This window comes from Paramecium tetraurelia, assembly GCF_000141845.1.
Source record: "Paramecium tetraurelia macronuclear, complete genome".
NCBI classification, from domain to species: Eukaryota; Ciliophora; class Oligohymenophorea; order Peniculida; family Parameciidae; genus Paramecium; species Paramecium tetraurelia.
In genome coordinates this window covers 291258-317743 of record NC_006058.1, presented here as the reverse complement: position 1 = coordinate 317743, position 26486 = coordinate 291258, and the positions used below count along the sequence as shown (strand labels likewise).

The following is a 26486-nucleotide window of genomic DNA, read 5'->3' as shown; positions in this document are numbered from 1 at the left end:
ATGAAATAAAATTGATAATTCTAATGAATATTTTCATTAGTCTATGTATATTTATCCATTTCCAAATGATTATTGAATTGCACCTTCAACAAAAAGGAATTCAATAGGTCTGCTTCTCATACATTTATTAGTAACTGTGTAGGCAGTTGTTCCATTTTCTTAGATTAGACTCAATGATCCTCCTTCGGGTAAATGAATGGATAACACTTCAAAAGGTAATCCAAAGAATGTCACATTATCTCCTGGACATGACTTTGCATGTTCTCCCTTGAAATTGCATTCACTAAAAACATAAATACAACCATCTTAAAATGTAGTCACTTTTTCATTGCTATAAACTTTCTCTTATTATACGCTATTCTCAAAAAGATGATAGTCTGGTTTCTCTGTAGCTCTGACTGCATTTGGATTTGGTTAATCAATAATAAACATTGATTCGACAAATTTGATTGTATGCTCACCCGTTTCAGAGGGTGTTAATTTAAGAGCTTCCTCATAGTTCAAGAGAGATGATAACTATTCTTTAATTGAGTCATCTGAACTTCTTCCCAAAAATGTGGGTAATCCTTTTTTTTTAATTGTATATATTTCTGTCGATAAATCCTTCTGTTATTTTATATGCTTTTGTTTTTCAAGAAAACTCTCTTGACCTATCGCTATGGCCAATAGCAAGGCTAATATGTATAATTTTTACATATTAATAAAAACGGATTTATAATATATATAAAATATATCTCTTCTTCTTGATAAAATGTTAAGAATGAAGTATACCCTTCGTTATTATTATCTTTTGGAAAAAAAAAATATATATAAAAATAAAGGATGCAAAAATTTGATTTGGGCATAAAATAATTTTCCAAAATTCTAATTCTAAATGTATAGATGACGAAAATAACAAATTTAATTTATCTTCTGCTATGTCAGCTCGAACTCAGTATAATGAAGATATATAGAAACAATTAATTGAAGTTGTCGAAACGTATGGAGGAAAAAAGTGCAAAAGTTGGACTTAAGTTGCTCGTATTTTCGAATTAACAACCGGTATCAAAGTGTAAAATACATTTGATTTAAAAAAAAAGTTATTGAAATTTGTTATCATAGATGGGAAATGTTTACTAATTATAAGGAAGAATTTTCCCAAGAGGAACTCAAAACCCTATACGCAACTGGAGTTCGATGTAGAGGGCGTCATAAAGCAGGAAACGAAGAATTCTTTAAATTGACTGGAAAAAAGTAAATATCAGTAAATCTATTTAGATTGTATGTCAATCAATATAGTAAAATGGTGGGTAATTTCTTATTATAAGCCATCAAGTTGTTGTGCTAGTCCTTTTTCAATCAGATCAAGGTCAAATATAGGCAATTAGGATAAGAAAGGTTTCACAGTAGAATAAGTTATGTCTCCATACATATTCTCCTAAGAGCAGTAGAAATTAATAGACATCTGGATGACTTCCTAGTTCAGGAGTTGAAGCGATCAGCTGAAAAGTTTGAATAATTGCTCTTAATCCAAGCTGAACATCATGAAGATGAAAGAATCGACAGGTTTTAACATTATAGAAAAGTCATTAACAGAAGAGAATTCAAAAAGATAGCCTTCTTTCTTGATTATGTGAATGAATTAAAATAAATTAGCATCAATTTGTATTAGGATTAGGTAGGAAGGCATCCTTTGTTGTTTCCTTAAATTGAAGAAAATAAATCATCAAAGATCTATTAATTATTGATCTGGGAAAATGATTGGCAATCAAAATACAACTTATTCTAAGAATGTGCAGCCAAATCTGATTGGGAAGAATATTCAATGTTAATTAAGAAGAACAAAAAAAATGAAGATAACAAATAACTTAAAAAAAAACCTAATTAATAATAACAATAATAATAATAATTGTAATTAAAATAAAAGTAAAAATCCTATGAAATTATTAACTCAGAAGAAATTGAATCTGAAACCAATAAATTGAAATAGAATTCTTATGATCTGATTTCAACAGCTACACATAAGGTTTGTAATAATGCTTCCAAATAGCAAATTAAATAAATGGATAAATAGGAATTGAAATCTTTTAGGGGTCATTATTATAGAGAAGGTCAAATTAGAACAAAAGGATTAACTACTATCTTATTTGATACAGACATGAAGTCAGATGAGGAAGAGGCAAATCAATTTGAAAACATAGAAGAAAATAGAAAAGAGTTTTTTGACAAAATGGAGGAATTGTATGATTATGTTTTTGGAGGAAAGGCCAATTTAGTCTCATTTGAAAGGAGCTAACCAATTCCTTATTGAATTTCAGCAATTTAAATTAATTTCACAATATTCATTTTAACAAAGTTTAGTTTTCAAGATTTTGATATAAACATATATAACATCTTAAATATTAAAATAAATTCATTTCTCTTAAGATTTACAGTAAAAGTTCAACAAATTGATGCAACACTCTATTAGCTTTAGTATATTATTGCAAAGCTCTAAGAGAAATACATAATAAATATATTAAGATAGTTAACTAAATGAAGAGACAATATAGCGATATTAAAATATTAGATGAAACCCTTTTAGGAATTATTTTATTTAGAATTAGTAAAAAGGTTTCATGAAATCTTATTTTAGGAAATTAGTAAATTCTTCAATAAAGTTAAAATAAATTTAGCGTATTAGATGATATAATGTAAAATGTAATTTATGAGAAATGATATTAAACTAAATAAAAATCATACGTCATTATAAATATTTCATCATATATATATGGCACATAAATTTATATCATAAGATATATTAAAAATAGTGAAAGACAATGGCTGACTAACTTAAGCAAAGACCAGATGGTGGTAAATTCTTGGGATTTGATCACATTCATTTTTGGGTTGGAAATGCTTACCAAGCTGCCTCATTTTATGTGACACGCTTCGGATTCCAATATTATGCTTATAGGTATTTTGATATGTCTAATTGCATAGAGGACTCGAAACAGGAGTAAGAGATGTGGCAACACATGTTCTAAGAAATGGTGAAGGAGTATTCTTCGCTTTCTCAAGTCCTTATAGTCCAGAAAATGTAATAATGAACACTCACTAATCTTAACATGGTGATGGTGTGAGAGATGTTGCTTTTAGAGTTGAAGATGCCAGAGCTCTCTATGATAAAGCAATTGCCAAAGGAGCCAAATCAATTAGACCACCAACAGAGGATAAGGATGAAAATGGAAGCGTTGTTTTGGCTTCCATTTAAACCTATGGTGATACCATCCACACTTTTGTCTAAAGAAATGATTACAAGGGATTCTTTTTACCTGGATTCACTAAACATCCAAAGGTAGATCCAATCAATTCACTCCTACCACCAGTTGACTTTTTAGTGGTAGATCATGTTGTCGGTAATCAACCCGAACATGAAATGGTTCCTGTTGCCGAATGGTATGAAAAGACATTGGATTTCCACAGATTTTGGTCAGTTGACGATTCTATTCTCCACACTGATTATTCATCACTTTAATCAATTGTGGTCGCAGATTATGATGAAGTCATTAAGATGCCAATTAATGAACCAGCTCATGGCAGAAAAGTATCTTAGATTTAAGAATATGTTGACTATTACACTGGATCTGGAGTAATTATTTTTTTATATTTAAGGTTTAACATATAGCATTGAAGACAGACAATATCCTAAAGGAAGTAGAAGCTATGAGAGCTAGAGGACTTGATTTCCTTTCTATCCCTGATACTTATTATGATAATTTGAGAAAGAACATCCCCCATATGAATTTCAAGATTGCTGAAGATATTGATGTAATCCAAAAGAATAAGATTTTGGTTGATTATGATGACAAAGGTATATTTAATTTTAATATTTCTAGGCTATCTCCTACAAATATTTACTAAACCTTTAGAGGACAGACCAACCTTATTTATAGAAATCATTTAAAGAAGAAATCATTCAGGATTTGGAGCAGGTAATTTCAAATCCCTCTTCTAATCCATTGAATTAGAACAAGCCATTAGAGGAAATTTAACAGACAACCCTAAATACAAAGTTCCATATTGAAAATTTACAAAAAATTATATGTAAATATATATAAATATATAATATAAAAAACACCTAAATTTATTAAAGGAATTCCTTTAATTCATAAATTTCTAGACTCTCAATTATTATTGAGTATTTAAAGGAGATTTTGTTTGGTTTAAATTCTCAGATTTAAAAGGAAAAGAGATTGTTTTTTTCAACATAATTTTTAATTTCTTAGAATTTTTGTTATGATCTATAAAATGAGATTCTATTTCTTTTTATTCTATATTTAAATTTATTGATGATTAATTTTTCTATAATTTATGTCTAAAACATGGATGAATTAATGGTATTCATTATAAAATCTACTTCTACTTGATATAAACTAACATAGTAATTAATGAATATTAATCTATATCCAAATAACTAATAAATCAAGTAGTAGTTTTATAATGTTTCTAATTCAAACTATTATTTAGTTAATATTTTTTTATTAAGTTTGCTAAATAAAAAAAAAAAAATAATGCATAAAATATATTTGACCTTGTAAAAAAATAAAATTGATGATTTTTTTATCATTTTTGATTCAATCTATGTTTAAATCTAAAATACTAAATTCTATAATCATCTGAATAAAATATGTATAATAAGAATCTAAAATTTTTATTATTAAAATTAAAAATTATGGAAGAATCAGAATATCCACAATTATTATTTGAAAAGCATGATCAAAATAAATTCAATAAATATGAGGAAATTCAAAATCATTAAGGTTTTAGACTTCCTGATGAATAGACTAACACTATTTATTTATTGGATTAAGATGGAGGGTAATTAGACTTTTTAACTTAGTTGGTGCGATCTAGATGGTTGTTACTATGATTCTTAAGGCTAACCAAGTGGTTGGATTGCATTGTCTAAAGATGGAAAAAAATATATGAAATTTAATATGAATTCTGATTTGCTTATAGAATCGTCTAATATTTATTATTCTAATCATACATTTGATGCTGCACACTCAGAATAATATTAACAACTATATCAGAGCAACAATAAAAAATAATTAAAAGAAAATTAATAACCAGAAGTTTAATGTAGAAAATAATAAGATTAGGAAAATAAAAATCAGTAATAGAATTTAAAAGGATATAAAGATAAGCAAAAAGTAACAGAAAACTAAAATGATAAAATGGATAATGCTACAGAAAATGTGAAGGAATAATAATAAACTAAAAATTAATTATAAGAAAAAGGTGAAAAATTTGAGAATGAAATTCAATAATTTAGAAATAGGGGCAATAAAGAACAAAAAAATATAAAAAACAGCAAAAATAACAAAAATAACAAAAATATCAAAAATAACAAAAATAGCAATAGGGATAATTAAAATTCAAAGAATAATGAGACTTAAAAATATTATTCATTAGATATTTAAGAAAATACTTTAAGCAATGAAGATTTTGTGAAATAATTAATTGAAGTGTATAAAATTAAAAAAGATTGCATCATAGAATTCAATGAGAAAATCTTAAAATTAGTTTCAGAAAAGGATGCTGTTAAATTATATAGAGCAAATAAAAAAGAATAAAACGATAAAGTTTAGAAATTTATTGTCTCCATTTGAAAATTAAAAATCTATAACAAATATTAAATTTAATCGATAACACCATAAGAATATACAACTTTCTATAAATTGTCTTTTATTTTTGTTTATCCATTCTTATAATCTCATTAAAGGTAATTACAAAGTTTTTATATGTAAAGTGTCCACCATTAAAATGTGTTATTGAAGCATTATATAACCATCGAATGGGAATTTCATCTTAATGTCAAACTTCATGATACTCTAATAATAATGATGAAATCATAATTAAAAATTAGATTTTGAGTTGGATGAATATTGAAATCCATATAAAGAACAAACGTTTTTTTACAGATGCTAGCAATAATAATTATTAAGATTATCAAGATAGTGGGATCTAATGTGCAGTAGATATTCTAATAATTGAAAAATCAATTTTGTTTCAAGATATAGAAGTTTTCTTTAGAAATTCTGAGAAAAATTTGAATTATTTATTCATTAAGAGTATAAATGATTTTATCTACAAAAAGTGATTATAGATTTAAATAATTATTTGTCCATTTGGAAAGAAGATTTCGCTAAAGCTGGTTGACAACTTTCCATAATTTGAATGGTTGAGAGTAGACCAAAATTTATGTATTTATAAAATCTGATTAAAATATATGATTCAAATATAATCAAAAATTCTTAATAAGGATTCTATTATAAATTTAATGAAATAGTCTAAACAGCCTTAAAATTAAGCTCATGATGATTAATTCTCCGGATCCAATACTCCAAATGTTCATGGCTTATTTTTACCGTAAACCATGACAATGGGTGTAATATATTGAATAAAATGAAAGTAAATGTCCGAAGACAGAAAGGGAGAAGATCAAAGATTAAAATTAATAAGAGCTTCGACTGATCCGTATGAGGCATTCAAAGATGATGACTTTTTGTATCCAACTAAAGAAGATGAGATGTCTCTGTGGCAAAAATATTCAGGAGATTATATTTAAGGAATGCCTGTATTGCCAACAGGAAAATGCAGTTTATTTTGTAACATAGTTTGCTGTTTTTACTTCCTTATCTTTGGTTTAGTTTTTGTAGGAATAGCAGGCAGTATAACCGAAGTAATAATAATTATATACATGCAGATTAGATTGAATTATGGAAAGGAATGTGAAGGCAAGTAGCAATGTATTGTTAATTTTGAAATTGAGAAAAACACTTATGGACCATTCTTTATATACTATGAATTAAATGAGTTTTACACAAGTCACTCTGAGTAATATTAGAAAATTAATAGATAAGTTTTGCGTAATCAATTAGTCCAAAATAAATGAAGGGTTAAGAATTGACAGATGAAGAATATGATGTATATTGTCCTGACACTTAATCTTTCGAATCTCTCTAGAGACCTGTTGGGTTCAATAAAAGTTATGCTGGTTTTATGGTAGACTTGAATAAGAAAGTCAGTCCTTGTGGTATAGCAGCTAAATATATTTTTAATGGTATATAAAATAGATTAAACTAGATTCTTTCCTACTCTTCGATGCTAACACTGAAACTGCCACATCTTTAGCTCTTAATTCAACAGGGATTGCGTTTTCTGTTGATTTAGATTATAAGTATTCTAGATCTTAGAATTCTTAATTTAGATAATGGTTGGATCTAGATGATGGTATGTCATACTTGATATTCTATATAGAAAAAATCATAAATTGGTTTAATATTCAATCCTTACCGCTGGTTAGAAAGCTCTATGCTAGATATGATAATGATTTAGCAAAGGGAACCTACAGTATTGTAATTTAAAATAGTAAATATTTTTAATTAAGTTTTAGATTATCCAACCCAGATATTTGGGGGAGAGAAGTTTATTATCGTTACTACGCTGTCTTCATTTGGTAGTAAGAATTTTTCTTTTGGCTATTTGCTAATTGCAACAGCTGGTGTCTAGTTTATAAGTGCTATAGTTGTGTATATCAAACACAGAATTGTAGAGAAGAAAGAAAAACATGAACAAAAAATCCATGCTGATTTGAAACTCAAAGAAAAATCAGATTGATATTTTATATAGATATAAAAATTATTATCAAAATGAACTACATTTTCAATATAATTACGGATATTTATCAGTTATCACTATAATAAAATATTTCTTGCTTTATAGAATGCTGTAATTAATCTATCGATGAAACCTTGTTTTAATTTATTTTTGTCAAGGAATATATTTATAATTTAATTTTGATAAATGATGAAAACAAGAAAGCTAATGAGAATAGTAGAGCAATAAACAACTGAGATGCATGAATAACCCTTCGAAATACATACAAAAAATTACAGTCTCTAGAAATAAAATAGAAAATAAGAAAAAATAAAATACAATTATCTCCCTAAAGTTGATAATTTTCTAAATAAGGATCCCTTTCTAAATACTTTGAAATTAACAACATTGGATTTGGTACAGAATTTTGACTATATGGATCCTAATGATGTTACGTTTCAACTCAATGAAATGGCCAAACAAAAATCATTCATACAATAAACCAAACCCTTTAATCGAATACATCAAAGATCGATGCCTAAACAAAGAAGTAACAACAAATATCTATTTGAACTTTCTAGAACAACTAGAATTAATTGATTTATATCTTATATTTTAACATTTCTACTCACAAATAAATCATTCTATAATCATACCAATTGAGGATCAATTTTCAAAATCTTAAATAAGTGCTTAATTATTCTACTTTCTATTGAAAATGGAAATCACATTATTACTTAAATAATAGAATGGCATAATATCCAGTAATATTAGTATATAATAGCACGTGAGATCAATTTTTAAATTTATATAAGACTTCATTTTAAGTAATTAAAAATAACCATTAAATTAAAAATTCTCAAAAATTCAGTGATTCATTCTCAAAATACAACTAAAATTTTTAAGTTCATAAGAGTTTGATTTAGGAGATGTATACATGATTACATTTTAGTTGTTATTCATAATTTGTAAGACATAAAGAGTATAATAATATCAAATATATAATATAAATATATAATTATGAGTTAGTCATTTCCAGTATATTTTATTAATATCTACCAGTTAACTAATTAAAATTGATTTTAATAATATTTCACAATTAGATGCCTTATTCTACTCCTATTTCTGGTTCCACAATATTTTTTAATCGTTTTTAAGATAGGCCATGATTTAAAATTATGTCTACCAAGTTTTTTTTAAATCCATTTGAACTTTTCAAATTACTTAATTAAAAGTAAAATAACACAAGCTATGGCAAAATTATATGGTTGTTACTTTATTAGTCTGATATTCCATAGTTTCAAAAAGAATATTATATTACCTTAGAATGCTTAATATTAATTGAATATTTTGATTCATAAAGATAAAAAATTATTAACCAAACATAAATTTTAAAGTAATAAAAGGTATTGGGCTAATTAATAGTTAAATCAGAGAATATATGAATATTTTATTCTACATTTAAAATCGTCATAAATATATCATTTGTTTTAAAAAAGTACTTTTATTTTAATCCATTTCACTACGAAATCAATGCAAACAAAGCATAAATACAAATAACAATTATAATAAAATTTAATATGTTATTTTTGTTAATTATGAATATGCATAGACATCCATCATTAATTATAAATAAAGAATACTTAACGAAATTCTACTTGAAAGGCATTGCATTAATTAAACTTTTATAATATGAAAAAAAATTGTAAAACTAGATAATACTCATTTTAAATTACAATTACTAAAAAAGCCTTTCTAAATTTCAAAAATTAATATTAAGATTAGAAAAGCAAGATTCTGGAATAAAACCAAGGTATCTAATCTAAGCATTATCTAGAAGATAACGATTTAACAAAGAGGGACGTAATGGCTATAATTAACCAGCCTGAATAAATGAAGAAAAATACAATTAGCATGTCCAAATTTGATAAAAAATTATTAAACTCTCTTAACTAGCTAGAAACCTTTTTAGATCGGTCTGAAAAGGAAGATACTCCTCTCATTCTTGCAAAAAAAGATGAAAATATGTTTAAATACTTTGTTAATAATGAAGATGATAATGGAACGAGTGTATCAAGTTGAGAATTATTTTCATATTGATTATTAAATAACTCTATAAATCCGCTTATAAGAAGTCCAAAGCAAAAGGAACATCATTCTTTAATACTAATTGCGCTTAAATTGATAAAGTAAAAAAACCCATTATTAATTAGTCAAATAAATTAATTCTAAATAAGGTTTTTAAAATTATGAGACAAATAGAATATAAAACTAATGAATTCTAAAATTGATAAATTATGATTGTTTTCTATATTTTTTGATTATATTTGTAAATTTGAGGATGAGTTCTTTTTTTCATAGAATGAGAATTATTTCAAATTTAAATTATAAATTTCTTAGGAACATAATATATATAATTTATGATGATTAAATATCAATATTGGATTAATAGGTGAGATGAAAATGAGAAGATTCAGATATATAATTGGAAATATGTGTGAATGGACAGATATAAATCAATAATTTAATACAATTATTAATTTAATGTATTTTCCGCCAAAAGTGCATCCATTTGAAGAAAATTATATATAGAAAGTGCTAATGGATGTTGAACGAAGCCCATTATTGTAATATGAAATGGCTCCAGATCTTTAATTATTGTATTTGGTTGTGACATGATTATCTAGTAAATCTTAAAGTTTATTATGTGATGATGATTAGCAATCCCCATTTCAAGCAGCTCGAAATCTGCCACTCTAAAGATTCAATTCTGAAGTGTTCCATGACTTTTCAGGATGTCAATAGCAAATAATAGGAGACAATAATAAATTTTTGAAATCAAGAAAATTTAGACCTGACTTATCGAAATTCACAGGAGATTTTGAGGTGATTCATCAGATAGGAAGAGGCTCAAAAGGAGTGGTTTATAAAGTGTTATCAAAAGTTGATGGGTTGTATTATGCAGCTAAAAAAGTGCCGTTGGAGGATAACATTCAGACTTTGACATTGGATGGGTAGGTGCAATTTAATTGTTGTTATCAGCATCAAGGATTCTTGTATATTATAATGGAGCATTGTGAGTATTCTTTAAAATAAAGATTGATGCAAAGAGTTTATGAATCTGAAATCAGATAGATAATAGTGGATGTATGTGAGGCTCTCTAGAATTTCCCTTAGCCCCATTTGCATATACATGGTGGCAATGTATTGCTGAGTAAATAAATGAAATACAAATTAAGTGATTATGGATATTCAAATAATACAGTTCATTAAGCACCTGAGAAGATAAAGAGCAAATTGTCTGATATTTACTAATTGGGCATTTTGTTGATGGAATTAATGTTAGAGAAAGAGTTAAGTCATATAAGTGCTTTGGTGTTGTAAAAGTTTGATAACTTATCATATTATTCAGTATCGTTGAAATAGTAAATTAAAAAAATGGTGTCGATAATTCCAGATCACAGACCTGATATTTAATAATTAATTAATTTTGCAAAAGTGCATTTAGATTAAGAGTTGACTTTACTCCAAGAGTAGAATGCTGAATTGCAAAAATAAATAGATGAGATAAAACCGAGAGGCAGGAGAAGAATCCATAGTGAATGATTTTAATTAATAGTTATAATCTATATTCATAGTTTTTTAAATTATTAAGTTAAAATGTTTAAATCGGATAGATAGAAGTACAATAAGGAAAGAATATTTCCAATAAATGCAACTGGAAAGGTAGAAAGCGAAGTTTTCCCAACTAATTTCATTAAGACTTCAAAGTATAATATAGTAACATTCTTACCCCTATCTCTGTTGGGTTAATTTCGGAGATATGCGAATATCTATTTTCTTTTTATTGCCATAATCCAAAGTTTCCCTATTATATCACCTTTAAATCCGATTTCAGCAATAGCTCCACTCGTATTTGTTTTAGGATTATCCATGATAAGAGAAGGTAAATTTCAATGTTATTAAAAAGCTATGGAGGATATAAGCAGACACAAATCTGATAATGAGGTAAATGCGATGGAATGCACCAAGATTGTGAATAATAAGTAAGTAAAAACAACTTGGGCTGATGTGAGAGTAGGGGATTTGTTGTTTGTGTCTGAAAATGAAATGTTCCCTGCTGATATAATAGTATTGACCAGTTATTTTGAGAGTGGGGTTTGTTACATCGAAACTTCATCATTAGATGGTGAGAAGAACCTGAAACCAAAGTCTGCAATCAAAGAAACTCAAACCTTATTTCAGTATAAGGAGGTCGATTCAAAAATTTAGATGAGTATGACTGGTAATCAGCAACTCAAAGCTCAGGGCAATCCTCCGACGCCAGCCTTAGGTGATTTTGAAGGTTCGATTCATTTCCAAAATGGGTCTAAGAAGTATAGAGTCTATAAGTATCAAGAGTTTTGAATGGCAAACAGCTACTATTGAGAGGAGCATTTCTAAGGAATACAAAATTCATAGTAGGCGTGATAGTCTATACAGGAGAGGACACAAAAATAATGAGAAATGCGGAACCGTCAAGGATAAAACAGAGTACTATAGAGGGAGTGATGAACAAGTTGATATTGGGAATATTGGGTGTATAAATCATAGCTTGTGCTTTGTCGGCTGTTTTGTCTTCCTGGTGGTTGTATAAGTCCTTCAGTAAGCACATCTACATCATCATATCAGAATCAAACTACACTTTGTTATCTGCTATTGCCTTCTTTTCCTTCTTCCTACTTTACAACACTATGATACCCATATCTTTAGTGGTATCAATGGAGTTCGTGAAGGTTTTTCAATGTTATTTCATTAACAAAGATTGGGATATGTACTCTTCAAAAAGAGACAAGTTTGCTAAGGCTCAAACATCAACCATTAATGAGGAACTGGGTTAAGTTGAATATGTCTTCTCTGACAAGACTGGAACATTGACCTGCAATCAAATGGAATTCAAATATTGTATAATTGGAGATATTTTGTATGGAAAAAGTGATAAAAGCAAAAATATGACAGAGTCTATTTCAAATAAAAATAATGCGTAACAAGATCCTGCTCAATTCAAACATTCAGTATTTAATTTTCAAGATCCAATACTTACTGGAATCATTGAAAACAGTCAAGATTGTTAAAGGTATTCTGACTAGCAAAGGAAATTAATGATCTAATCAACTGATAAGACTACTACACTGGAAATCAAAACATAAAAATAACTGGTTCATGAATATCTCATGTTACTCTCTAGTGCTCATGAGTGTATAGCATAGAAAGACAAGAATTCTTAAATTGTGTATTAAGGACCTTCTCCAGATGAAATTACATTGGTGGATGCTGCCATGAATTTAGGGTATAGGTTTGAAGGATAATCTGCAAATGAATAAGAAGTAAGTGATATTATTTGATCTTAGTTTACAATCAAAGGTAAATAAAAAAAAGTAGAACTGCTTTCTCAATTTGAATTCGATTCCAATAGAAAAAGAATGAGTGTGATCATCAAGGATAATGGAGTTTACAAATTGTACATCAAAGGAGCAGACAGCATCATCAAAGCTAGACTAAGACCAGACTAACCCTTTTTAGGGTTTATTTAAAATAAGTTGTCAGAATTTAGTACTATTGGATTAAGAACTTTATTGATGGCAATGAAAATACTATCTGAATAAGAGTACCTTGCCTTTGAGAGACAAAAGGAAGCTCTGGCATCTTCTGAAAATAGAGAATAGGAAAGGGAAGAATTAGCAAATAACTTAGAAAAAGATTTGTATCTATTGGGAGCAACTGCAGTTGAGGATAAATTGTAGGATGATGTCCCAGAAACCATCGCAGATTTATTGAAGGCTAATATTAAGGTTTGGATGCTTACCGGGGATAAATTAGAAACTGCTGAAAATATTGCCAAGAGTTGTCGATTAATTTAACATGATTTCATGGTCATGAAGTATTCAGAAACTGATCTTAATAAATTAAGAGTTTAATTGTCTGAAAACAAATTGACATATTAAGCTTGCATTAGAGAGAGGAAGAAGAAGTCAGTCCTGGTAGAAGGAGAAGCTTTGGTCATCTTGACAGCCAATCAATAATTAAAGAGGGAATTCACTAAAATGGCTATGGGTTGTGATAGTGTTGTTTGTTGTAGAGTCACTCCAAAATAAAAGGCAGAAGTTGTACATTTAGTTAAAAATCTAAACAAAATAACACTAGCTATTGGGGATGGTGCCAATGATGTCAATATGATACAAGAGGCACATATAGGAATAGGTTTATATGGCAATGAAGGAATGAGAGCTGTCCAAAGTAGTGATTATGCTTTAGGAGAATTTAGATTCTTGTGGAAACTCTTGTTAATACATGGCAATTGGTCATACATCAGAATTTCAGAAATGATTCTCTACTTCTTCTACAAGAACATGATTTTCACTGTTCCTTAGTTTTTGTTCTCTTTTTATAGTGCCTATAGTGCCTAAACCTATTTTGATGACTGGTATATCACCTTCTATAATTTGTTCTTTACTTCCCTTCCTTTGATTGCCAGAGCCACCTTGGATAGGAGTGTCTATTACAAAATCAATGTAAGAAATCAAGACTACACTGACATTTATAAGAAATCAACTCAATATCTTAAAGGTAAGTTCCCTCTGCTTTATTCGGTTGGCCAAAAGTAAACTATATTCACCCTATCCAATTTTATATTCTGGTGGGGCCAAGGATTTATCCATGGAGTATTTGTCTTCTTCATTACATATGCCTGCTTTGATACAGAATTTGTTAATATCGAAGGATAAAATGCTGGTTTTGCTACCCTTTCGATCACAGCATATACTGCAATCATTTTTGTATTTTTATTTCACTTATCTCCTAGATTGTTGATATTAAAATTGCACTTTACACTAAATTCTGGACTTGCGTTAATGTGATCACACTTCTCTTATTTTCTGTTGGAATTTACATCGCATACTTTTTTGTCTCCAACTACTTTAGAGGAACCTACTCAGAGTTTACGCCTATCTACCTAATTCAATCTCCCACCTTTTATTTGATTATCGCACTACTTAACTGCATTGTGTTTATATTTGATTTGGTGATCAATGCAGTACTGCATGAATTTTATTCAACTGAAACTGATAAAATCATCAAATGGAGGAGGGAGTTCAAGGAAATAGCAAGAGAAGGCAATGTCCTATAGAAGATTGAAATGATGCAATAAGGGAAAAGAGAAAATGGACAGAGAGATTGGGGAGACACCTTCTATGAGTAAATCCTCGATGAGAGATTGAAATCAGAGAGAGACCAAAATATTTTTGATGAACAATAAGCTATTCTGGATTCCAAAGCCTAGCATTATGCCACATCTCCAGTAAATCTTGATAACAGCGACTAAAGCAATAGACAATTTCATCAAAGAACAGAATTACAACAAATACCCCATCCTCTTCAAAATAACAATGCCAAAATTATCAATTATTAAATGACGAAACAACAATAATAAAATTTTAACAATGTAAATGAAGATAGCAAAATAAATCATCCTCAGCAATAAAAGATGTATGTTAGATGAAAATAAATTGACATTAATTAAATAATCTATAAAGCATTTATTTCTATTATCACTATGAAAAAATTTAAACTATAATAGCAATATAGATATTTTTATTAATTTCTAATAAATCTTTTATTGTTCGGTATTATAAAATTGCTAATATTTTAAAATAAATTCAAAAAATATATATTCTAATTAAACTAAATGAGTTCATAATCCAAAGTATATTTTTTTAAATTGTCTTATTTTTTTCCGATTTAAACATCCTCTCACTCTCTAAATTATTTAAATTCTTCAAATTTTGATTATTTTAGATTAATTTTGATAATGATTAATTTAATCAGCATTACTCTCTTATTTTGGTTAGCAGTAACTCAATATAAATTAATTCTTCAAGGCCCAGCCTCAAAAAAGATGAACTGCAAATAACTCGATAAAGGTATTAAATTAATATTATCTAGGTGATAATGGATTTATAGGCTCATAGTATTTTTACGAAAAACTTTCCAATTATGGTTAAAATACTAACTTGGATAAAATTACCTTTCGCTTGTGGTTTATGGTCTATTCAAAAATGAGATTACCAGGTAAACAAATACTGTTCGCCTTTTTAGATGGTTACGATATTGATTCTGTAATGGCATTTACTATCATAGTATATTAATCTGATGGTTTACTTTAATCTTGAGTCATCAAATTATTCATTGTATGTTTTAAATGAAAAAGTCAATCCAGAAGTGATGAGCATACTGGTGGATTAGTAAATATAAATAATATTAGAGATAAAAGGATTTTTTTATAGGGTACTGGAATTATCTTTTGATCTCAATAGATTAGACGAGTGGGGATGCATTTTTGAATTTAAAACTTTTTAGCACTTACAATTATCAACTCCAATAGGTTTTGGATGCGTTGCCATCATAAAAGTATGTAATAGCAATTTAAATTATAGGTTAAATTTTAGATTTGGTGTACATTCTAGGATAACAAATGAATAATTATTTCAAAAAATAGAAGACTACAAAGCCTGTGTGTATGTCGCTAATTTTGAATATATCAATGGATGGGCAACAATGGACAAGGAAATATATGTTTAGGATTAAATAGACTTGAAGTATTCTCTGAAGCCATACTAGAGTGAAGGATTAATTATTGATTCTTAATTTATCAATGTAAAACTGAGATAGCAAACTAATATTGAATATAGTGGGATTATAGGTTTAAACATTTATAAAGATACTAGAATTCTGTATGACTTTTAGGATAAAATGGATTCATTTAGTATTATATTTTGGATGAAGCCTTAATAAATAGTGTCAAATTTTAAGCTAATTTCATTTACTGATGAATTTATAAAACTAATAAGTCTAGGATTTGGTGTTAATTAAAACTATGCTTTTATGGTATACTAAAACGATAATTAAATAAACATTGGGGATTTGAGTCCCAATTAATGGAAACATATTACGATAGGGATATTAGAAATATCGAGAAATCAATACTTTAAGGCAACCAATTCTGTAAAGATGATGAAGATCTACATTGATGATTAGATGGTATATTTGTAATAAATTTACAATTTCAAATGGTATAAAAGTTTATTAATTGGCCCATTATTATTGGAAAGTAGAGGTTAAGAGGTGATTGATATTCAAGATTTAAGGATTTTTAATGGATATGGCATCTCTGAATCCTCAGGAGACTGTAAACTATTTGCAGGACTATATTGTGCATTCTGCAAATCATAGACACATTATTGCAAAGAATAAGATCCATTAGATGATATTAACATTTATGAATGTCCTGCAGGATATAAATTAGAGAATGGATATTGTAAACCAATTCCAATAGCATTATGTTTGAGATAAAGTGGAGGCAATTGTGTTGAATGTGATAAAAATGCAATTCTTTCTTAAGGAATATGTCAAATATAAACATAGTTGAATAGAGTATCTATTTATCCATGCTCAGGAAAAGATGTAGTATTATGTTAGACAACTGACATTGTAAAAAGTTAAATACTCACATCTGTATAACGAGCACGATTGTGTAGTTCTAACTTATATAATACAAAATATGAATGTGCTGGTAGTTAGGTTCTGTCATGCAAATATTCTTATTATTCAGGACTATGTTTTGAGTGTAAGGATTCATATTACTTAACAGAATTGAAGATTTGTGTATCAACATGTTTTAAAAACAAAGCAGACAGATTCAATTACATAAATAAATGTGTTAAGGATTGTCCATATAAGTATATATTCAATCACCCTTGTCCAGTAGATGGAGGAAAAGAACCTGATTTAGTTTGTTCGCTAACTCCTGATTGTCAAGCTGATGAAATAGACCTTGGATACACTTGTCTATCTGGTAGTTAAAAGGAAGTGGGTAAGTCTGTAGGTTGCAGACCCCTATTAGCCTCTAAATATGCTCCAAATTAGCCATTGATTTGCCATCCTTCATGCAAATATTGTTTTGGAACAACTTATAGATAATGTTTAGGTTGTTATGAAGGGATGTATTTTACTCCTTATCTTGGGATGTGCTTGTAAAATTGTTCTGAAGAAAGAGACAATCTATTTATCTACCATAATTCTAAGATTTGGAAATGTGAATTAAAATGTCCATCAAATTTATTAACATAGGGTGACATATGTGTACAATCTTGTTATGATGGATACTAAGCTCAAGATGGAATATGTAAAAGTGTTAGCTCTGTCAGTGAATACTTTTTAGAGAGTAAAATAATTGAGATAGAAGGAGTCAGTACAACACTGTATTCTTGGAAATACTGTCCTTAATTATGCAATTCTTGTTAAAATAATACCATATGCAAAACTTGCATTAATAAATATCCATTTGAAAATGATGTATGCAAAATCAGTTGTTTCCCAAGATTCGCTCTAAAAACAAAGTCTCTCTCCAGTTGTAAGGATTAATGCAACCCGGATGAACTTACATTTTGGAATGATGACTTGTTTGGTTACTAAATAGCAGAATGCTTTTAAAGGAAATGTGGGGAAATAGAAGCCGATTAAATATACTAGTCTTTCCTCCATTAGAATGACAATACAAGATGTGTGTATCCATGTGACGATGGATATTATGGTAATCTATAATCTCTTTTATGTAAACCATGTTTAGTCTCTTGTGCAACTTGTATAGATCAGTCTTATATTTGTACTTAATGCTAACCTTTGTTATTTTTAAAAGGATCAACCTGTTTAACAACTTGTGGATAAAGTTTCAAAAACTATATGAATTGGCATTGTGAAACAGAATGTTCTTCAGGATACACAATTGCAGATTCTACAAACAACTTATATGCTTGTGTTGAATAGTGTGGATAATTATATGCTACTTATTTATATGTATGGAGAGGACAATGTTATGAAAATATTTCTGGTGTTTCTGCATTCTGTATCAACTACTAATGTGAAGATTGCCATTCTTAATGCAAATAATGTTAAGGTCCAAATTCTAATGATTGTCTGGCTTGTTATTAGAATTCCTATTTACTAAGTAATGAATGTGTACAAGATTGTGGGAGTCTTAAGTATGATTAAATAAACTGGAGATGTGTGGAAGAATGTCCCCTTGAATCAAAGCAATCTTCAGGTATGTCATTAATCTTAAACCATTAAATAACCGTATGTGGACTAACATGTTTATTTGAGACATTCTAATTTAGAGATGAATGTTATACTCAATAACCTATAGAGACATTTTGTTTGCAAAGAACTGATTATTAATATTGTGAACTCTGCTCATCCCTTTGTACAATATGTAGTTCCTCTTCTTCATCAAATTGTTAAGAATGTATTCCTACTGCATTTAAATATGGAACTAGTTGTTTTATGGAATGTCCAGATGAAGCTCCCTTAAAAGATGTAGTGAATAAATAGTGTGTTGCTTCATGCTCATCTGGATTTTCTGAAGATGGATATTGTGTTGATTATTGCTAGACCATTTCATACAGATACTTATAAAAAAATGCTTGTTATACAGTTGCATGTCCCATTGGTACATTTAATGAAGTAGGATCCAAAATTTGTTAAGAATGTTATACTGGCTGTGCTACTTGTTTTGGAAGTAGTTAGAGTGAATGTTTGAGTTGTGTTGCTGGGTATTTCATAGATCAAGAAACTTTATGCAGTGACTCTTGTTTAATAGAACCTAATGTCATTGAAGATTTGATCAATCGAAGATGTGTTTAATTCTGTCCCATAGATTCATTTTTATAATAATTAACTAATGGTCACTATGGATGTAAGGAAACATGTCCAGAATATTACTATTCTAATATTTGTGTTTCCTCTTGTCCATCTTAGACCTATCAAGATGGTTTAGCCTGCATTAGCTGTGCATCTCCTTGTTCAGTTTGTTTTGGAAGAGATGTAACACAATGTAATAAATGCGATATAGGGTATTATTTATATGAGACAACCTGTTACTTAGATTGTCCAGATCAGATTCCTTATGGAAATATTTAAGATTAAACATGTGTAGCATTATGTTCATCATTTTTATATTTACCTAAGAAGCTTTGCTTTGATTCTTGTCCTTCCTTTTTATAGAGATACGAAATTGCGAATAAAAAATAATGTGTTGACAACTGCCTTTCTAAATCCTATTTATTAGATCGAGATTGTTATCCTTGTGATTCAATTTGTAAAGAATGTTATGGACCTAATAATGGAAATTGTTTAGAATGTGAATCTCCTTATTTTCTCAATGGCCAAACTTGTGAACTAACTTGCCCTTCCTTTTATGATCTAATCGATCATTAATGTAAAGCTGCTTGTCCTGTTAATTTAGTAATCTAAAATGTAAATTGTTAACTTCAATGTGATTCAGGTTATTTTCAATATGGATAGAATTGTTTGAAGCAATGTCCTAAATTTACGTATTTAGACAACGATACTTGTCAAAATTGTAATTTATAATGTTTAACTTGTTTTGGACCAACCTTTTCAGAATGCTATTCTTGTATAGATGGATTTTACTTAAATGATCACTCATGCTAACAAACATGTGATAATTATTATGACCAAGATGATAAAGCTTGTGTTGATAATTGTGGATCTAAATTTATTATAAGAGATTACAAATAATGCGTTCTCCAATGTTCTCTTGGTTAATTTGTTTGTGAATAAGAATGTCTTACTAAAATACAAGATGGCTTTTACTTAGATAACGGAAAATGCTTTTTATGCGATCCAAAATGCACTAAGTGTACATCATCTAATTCTTGTTCTGAATGTTCGATTAATTTTTACCTAGAACAGGATTCTTGCGTAAATTATTGCTCCAACTAATATTTATATATGGATCCAATTTCAAGAAGTTGTGTTACTAAATGTCCATTGGGGTTATATCATTAGGAATCCTATAATAGAAGATTTTGCCTATTTGATTGTATCGTTAAATTAGATGATTAATGTGTTCAATCTTGTCCAACTGGTTTCTACAATGAGAATTCCTTTTGTAGATAGTGTCCTTTTGAATGCACTGAATGTTAATCAATAACATTTTGTTCAAAGTGTAAGGCAGGCTTATTTTTAGAAGACAATTGGTGTTATCCAATATGTAATCTCAAAAAAACTGATAGAAAGAATTTAATTTGTGTTGAAGCTTGCAATCCAGATTTATTTGAATTTGAAAATCAGTGTGTTGAAAACTGTCCATCAGATCCAATTTAATTTCATTATAAGTCTAAATGCATTTAAAGTTGTCCTGCTTCGACATTTTAATAAGATCAACAATGTATTGATTGTCACATATAATGCTCAGCTTGTTTTGGTCCAAATAATGATGAATGTTATTCATGTACTTAAGGTTATTATTTAGATAATAATCAAATATGTACATAGACATGTCCTTACCTTTATGATTCTCTAAACCAGAAGTGTGTGTTTTAGTGTAAAAGTGATTAATACTTAGAACAAAATTAATGTGTTTAAAAGTGTAATCATTTCTTATATGATAAACAGTGTGTGGATATTTGTCCATCTCAAACTTATTAATAAAATACTGAGTGTTTCAATTGCTCCAATAATTGTTTGGAGTGTAATTCTTTTGGTTGTATTAAATGTAAAGTTGGATCTTATCTAAATGATGGCATTTGTGATTCACTTTGTTTAATTATGTACAACGATATCAAACATGAATGTGTAGAATTATGCACAAATTAAGAATATTAATATCTAGATCATTGCTACTCACAATGTCCTAATGATACTTACGAATATTAGTAAAATTGTCTATTAGATTGTCCAATAAAAACTGTGTAATATAATAATTTTTGTTTTGATTGTCCTGAGAGATGCGATGTGTGCTTGAGTGAATCTGAATGTCTAAAATGTAGCAATCTTTATTACCTATTTAATGGTGAGTGTGTCCTTCATTGTCCATTATCATTACCATATGAAGATACTGTCAATCGGATTTGTTTGTCTGAGTGTCCTCCTAACACATATATTATGAATCACACTTGTCTAGCTACTTGCAATTTGATTACACATTAAAACATGTGTTTAGAATAATGCCCTAAGGGTTATTATGGAAATGCCATTTGTTAGCATTGTAAACTCGAATGTCTGGCTTGTAATGAATTGAACTACTGTACAGAATGTGATACCAATTATTTTCTAGAAGATAACCAATGTGATTAACAATGTACATCTATCAAAGACTTGAAAACTAAAAAGTGTGTTGAATCTTGTGAGACATTCCTATTCTAAAATATATGCTATTAAAATTGTCCTATTAATACATATTAATTTGAATCTATTTGCGCTATATAATGTCCTAATGGCTATTATGGTTCAAACAATTTCATATGTGAATAATGCCCTTATTAATGTTTGAGTTGTTCAAATCAAATTGTTTGTTACTCATGTAAAATGGGATATTATCTATTCTAAAATTAATGTTTGGAATCTTGTCCAGATTAATCCTATTCTAATCCTATTGAGAACAAATGTTCTAATGAATGTCCTTCAACCACATATACCTACTAAAATTAATGTTTATTTTAGTGTCCTAGTGACTATTTACATGATCTTGACAATTATACGTGTGTTTTACAATGTGATCATTAATAATATTAAGATAAAAATGGATGTTTGCCATGTTCAATAGAATGCAATGGATGTTATACATATGGGAACAATAATTGTATTAATTGTGCAGCGTTATTCAACTTAAATGAAAATGGATATTGTTTAGGAGAATGTCCTAACGGTTATTATAAAAATTAGTAAAAATGCGAAAAATGTCTACATAAATGTTTAAGTTGTATAAATTCAACTTAATGTGTTAAATGCAGAGGAGGTAATAGAAACTCTATTGATTGTTCTTGTTTGAAAGGTTATTATGATGATGAATTATATGAAGATTGCCAGAAATGCCCATGTGATGAATGCATATCATAGGATAATTGCTAGATTTGCAGAAATAATCTTTAGATTCCAAAATGCAATTGTGATAGAAAACTAAACGATGAATGGTGTATATCATGTGAAGTCGCAAAGGTTAAAATATATTACTCAGATGATCTTAATGAAATAGTTGTATATTTTGGCTATTTAGTATCAGTCAATTTAATTAATCCATTTTAACCTTCAGATTGTTCTTTATGGTTTGATAATTCAAATGTCTTTGGATAGAATTCTACTTGCTACTTAGCTTGGAATAGAAATTCAGTACATATATAATTATCTCCATATTCAACAATTAAGATAGGAGACTCATTGGAATTTAAATAGTCTTTTTATAGAGATGTAGATTAAGGAATTTGTGCTTAAGAGTATATAAAATAATTCATAGAAAATAAATTGCTAGCACCTAATCGATTCATTAAACCATATATTTTATTTGATGTCCCGTAATATGTTAGTAGTTGCAAATAAATTGAAATCAGATAAATTTTGATATCAGGAACAGCCTTTAAAATATAAACAGTAATCTCTTGGTAGTTACATCCAATAGAAAATGAGGATTACTATTTATCAATGGACTCATTTTTGGCCACCTAAAAGAATGAGATTATTATACCCATTAACACCTTATAACCCAATTTAAGATATCTAATTACAGCAAAATACATCAATATATTTTAAAGAGTTAATTACACTACATTTTCTTTCAATACCATTCCCACTCAAACACCTTATGTCTATCTTACTTACTAACCTTTGACTGCCAACATTTACATCTTTGATTGTCACATTACTTTTTCAGACATAGAAGGCGACTAAAATGTATAAATTGACATAACAGATTCATCAGTGTAAGATCAAATATACATTTCTTTGAAATAGCCAATAAATTCTATCCGTAAAATTCCTTTAGATGAAACATTTTTACCTAAGTAAGTACATTTACTCTTTATTGCCAAAACTCAAAGCTACATCATACAAGAAGTTCTAATTTTAAAATCTAAACCAATAGAAGTATCTTTGCTACAGAAAAACAGGTTTATTGGTTAAGATGACCAAATTAATGCAAGAGCCTTTGATAAAAACATTTAGGATGAAATTATGAGTACCAAAGGCATATAATATTAATGGTTATGCACTAATTTACATGATCTTTAACCATGCAAAAGCGAAGAAAATAAAATACTTGAGTTTGCATCAAGAAGAATCATTAATATTTAGACTGAAACTCAAAATTCAACACTTGTTTTTTATGTTAGAGCCTCTAAAGATAACAGATGGACTATTAAAGAATAGTTAATTGTGTAATTAGATTTAAATATAGAAGAAGAGTTCGTAATAAATAGTAATTAACCAACAGATTATGTAAATTTGAACAGTGAAATTACTATTTTACTAAAGCAATCTCAAACATACGCTTTTATAATTTAAAATCACAAAGTCCTTAAATAAATTAAGATAACTGATGCTTCTTTGAAATTTAGAATGGCTGAAATTACAGAGGATTCTAAGCATCCAATTTACATCTATTTAGTTCCTGGAAGTGACTCCTTTGGATTTAAAATAAATGAAATACCTAATACTTTTAAATTCTCTATTGAACCTAAAGTTGGATAGTCTTTAGATTATTTCAATTATACTATTGATATTATAAATAGTGATTAAATAGCTAGTGTCTATTATTATGTGGAGTACTAAACTTTTTAAAATGATTTGAATGCTAAATCTCTTTTAAATGGCATTCCTTTGATTTTTAACTCCTAAAACACTTCAGGTTAATTTTAGATTCCAAACGGAATTTCTGATAATCCAATTTGGATTGTATGCCAAATTGAATCTAATTAAGGCGCACAAATATTTCAATGGACAGAAGTTACAGTTTAAAGGAGAACCTATGAAATGGATTCGCTATTTTAAGATCTTGGTAATTTAGTCAATTTTTCAAATTTACAGAGTATACACACTATGATATCTTTAATTAACGAAGAAGATAAGTAAGTTTGTTTAAAGCAATGCTCAGGTGTTGGCACTTGTGTGGATTAAAAATGCCTTTGTCCACCAGGTTACTATTTTAAGGATTGTAGTGGTAATAAAACCTAATTTGAGAATTTTAATCATCTGATTTTCAAAAGCATTTAAGCATTGGTTGTAAAAGATGTAACAAATAATGAATAATTTAAATTATACAGTTAGGCAGTCCTTTACTTTTAATAATACACAGACATAATCTCAAAAACCAGCATCGACAAATGTCTAAAGGTCTTAATGAATTATATCATCAATCTAAATAGCAGAATGGAACAGATAAATTAATATTCAATCAACATTTAGTACTAATAAACTAATCAATTTTCTTATTCTTAAATAGATACTAGATAAATTTTAAGTAAATTGGATATGAGGAATGCAATTTTGAGTACTGAATTTATTTGGAATATAGCTTTGTCTATTTCTAATTCAAGTAACTATCAAATAATGCATCATTTAAATGATTTTTTCCTTCACATCATTGATTTATCTTTTCTTGCATTATTACCCAATGAAAAGTTTGAAATATCTATGAGTACTTTAAACCTAGTCATTTAGAGATCCGTTAATATATAAAATTTAAGTTCTCATAGATTTCTCCAATAAGATGTTAGCCTAGATTACTATGATATTGTACAAGCAGTCTATATTAGTAATTTTTATTCATATGACGGCTATTACCCATATCCCAACTAAATGTACCCACTCTATGATTATATGATAAGATAGTAAAATAGATATTAAAACATTGAGATTTCTACGCCTATTACATACAAATTTGAAATTCGAAATGATACTACAAACTTGGTTTGTATAAGTCGAAACCCTAAAACTTATGAATGGACCAAAGATAATTGTTATTTATCCATAATCAATAGTTCATATTTTTGTATTTGTAGTAAAATTGAACCAGTTACAATTTGCAATGACTATCAATATCTCTATTAGGGTAGTATTCCTTAATATCTAAAATTGCCAAATTTTATTTTTATCTTTTATTTTTTTTAATTGAGTTTACTGGCTTTGGTTATTTACAAATCACAATATGGAGAAATCTAGTAACTAACAAAATCTAATAAGTTTGGAATAGTTATAAAGTTAAGAAAATTTTAAAGCATAAGAATGATGTTTAACAACTAACAACCATCTCCAATTGATCAAAATAGAATCTATCCTGAAAATGATTTTGTAAAAGAAACAGAACAAAATATCCATGAAAAGGAGAAAAACAAATTTAGTGTCAATTATTTTTGGGTACTTAAATTTTATTTAAATAGAATTACCATTTTCTTACTGGTATAATATTTAAGAGTAAGTTTTATTTTAGTCGTTTTCAGAATGTACAATTTATAATTCTTAAATGGAATATCTAATTTATAGTAGGCGAGATTCTCTCAATTTTTCACATCTCATATGATATTTAAATTTACATTTTGTTAGCAACCATAATTATAAGTAGAATAAACTAAGAGTTCTGGAAGGTAAGATATAAAATTCAATTTTTAGAAACAATTCAAATATTTTGAATATATGAAATCCATTTTGACCTTAAATTTAGTAAAAATGATATTGTTCGTTTTTGCAATCAGTACTTTTATCATAGGCTTGTATTTATACTTTTGGATAAGCGATCAAACTGAATTAGTATCTTTTTATTGTAATTCTTAGATACTCTCTTACACAATATCTAACCTGATTGACTTTTTGTTTTTAGATGTCATAATATTTTTCACCAATAAGTACTTAGGAGAGACAAAGAAAAAATTGATTAAGAAAAAAATATAAGAATTTAAGTAGGCCATGTCAAGTATTAAATGAAAATTCGCACTACATTATATATATTTTGATTCCTAATATTAATGATATTAAAATTG

The 26486-nt window shown here is 28.0% G+C and overlaps 8 protein-coding genes across 8 annotated transcripts; 7 read left to right on the top strand and 1 right to left on the bottom strand. All coding sequences in view use genetic code 6, as the record gives it.

Annotated features, from left to right (window-relative positions):
* Nucleotides 1-33: 33 nt before the first annotated feature.
* On the bottom strand, nucleotides 34-696 carry PTMB.144 (hypothetical protein). Its single annotated transcript, XM_001346933.1, has 1 exon — nucleotides 34-696. One exon carries the CDS (start codon nucleotides 694-696, stop codon nucleotides 34-36), a length of 663 nt encoding a protein of 220 aa, XP_001346969.1.
* A 221-nt stretch (nucleotides 697-917) lies between these two features.
* PTMB.143c (hypothetical protein) lies at nucleotides 918-2290 on the top strand. The annotated part of the gene is made up of 3 exons (XM_001346932.1): nucleotides 918-1078; nucleotides 1102-1233; nucleotides 1258-2290. 3 exons carry the CDS (start codon nucleotides 918-920, stop codon nucleotides 2288-2290), a joined length of 1326 nt encoding a protein of 441 aa, XP_001346968.1.
* A 508-nt stretch (nucleotides 2291-2798) lies between these two features.
* On the top strand, nucleotides 2799-4045 carry PTMB.142c (4-hydroxyphenylpyruvate dioxygenase). The annotated part of the gene is made up of 4 exons (XM_001346931.1): nucleotides 2799-2935; nucleotides 2962-3610; nucleotides 3634-3832; nucleotides 3858-4045. The coding sequence occupies 4 exons, from the start codon at nucleotides 2799-2801 to the stop codon at nucleotides 4043-4045; spliced, it is 1173 nt and encodes a 390-aa protein (XP_001346967.1).
* A 487-nt stretch (nucleotides 4046-4532) lies between these two features.
* PTMB.141c (hypothetical protein) lies at nucleotides 4533-5633 on the top strand. Its single annotated transcript, XM_001346930.1, has 1 exon — nucleotides 4533-5633. One exon carries the CDS (start codon nucleotides 4533-4535, stop codon nucleotides 5631-5633), a length of 1101 nt encoding a protein of 366 aa, XP_001346966.1.
* A 671-nt stretch (nucleotides 5634-6304) lies between these two features.
* PTMB.140c (hypothetical protein) lies at nucleotides 6305-7644 on the top strand. The annotated part of the gene is made up of 7 exons (XM_001346929.1): nucleotides 6305-6412; nucleotides 6437-6706; nucleotides 6731-6861; nucleotides 6888-7087; nucleotides 7111-7257; nucleotides 7285-7395; nucleotides 7421-7644. The coding sequence occupies 7 exons, from the start codon at nucleotides 6305-6307 to the stop codon at nucleotides 7642-7644; spliced, it is 1191 nt and encodes a 396-aa protein (XP_001346965.1).
* Nucleotides 7645-10167: 2523 nt separating this feature from the next.
* PTMB.139c (Protein kinase) lies at nucleotides 10168-11229 on the top strand. The annotated part of the gene is made up of 2 exons (XM_001346928.1): nucleotides 10168-10283; nucleotides 10311-11229. The coding sequence occupies 2 exons, from the start codon at nucleotides 10168-10170 to the stop codon at nucleotides 11227-11229; spliced, it is 1035 nt and encodes a 344-aa protein (XP_001346964.1).
* A 54-nt stretch (nucleotides 11230-11283) lies between these two features.
* PTMB.138c (Calcium transporting ATPase) lies at nucleotides 11284-15160 on the top strand. The annotated part of the gene is made up of 5 exons (XM_001346927.1): nucleotides 11284-11569; nucleotides 11594-11999; nucleotides 12023-12989; nucleotides 13014-14438; nucleotides 14465-15160. The coding sequence occupies 5 exons, from the start codon at nucleotides 11284-11286 to the stop codon at nucleotides 15158-15160; spliced, it is 3780 nt and encodes a 1259-aa protein (XP_001346963.1).
* Nucleotides 15161-15469: 309 nt separating this feature from the next.
* Nucleotides 15470-26430, top strand: PTMB.137c (Extracellular matrix-like protein). The annotated part of the gene is made up of 5 exons (XM_001346926.1): nucleotides 15470-15581; nucleotides 15604-15776; nucleotides 15799-15902; nucleotides 15925-16068; nucleotides 16095-26430. The coding sequence occupies 5 exons, from the start codon at nucleotides 15470-15472 to the stop codon at nucleotides 26428-26430; spliced, it is 10869 nt and encodes a 3622-aa protein (XP_001346962.1).
* Nucleotides 26431-26486: the final 56 nt, after the last annotated feature.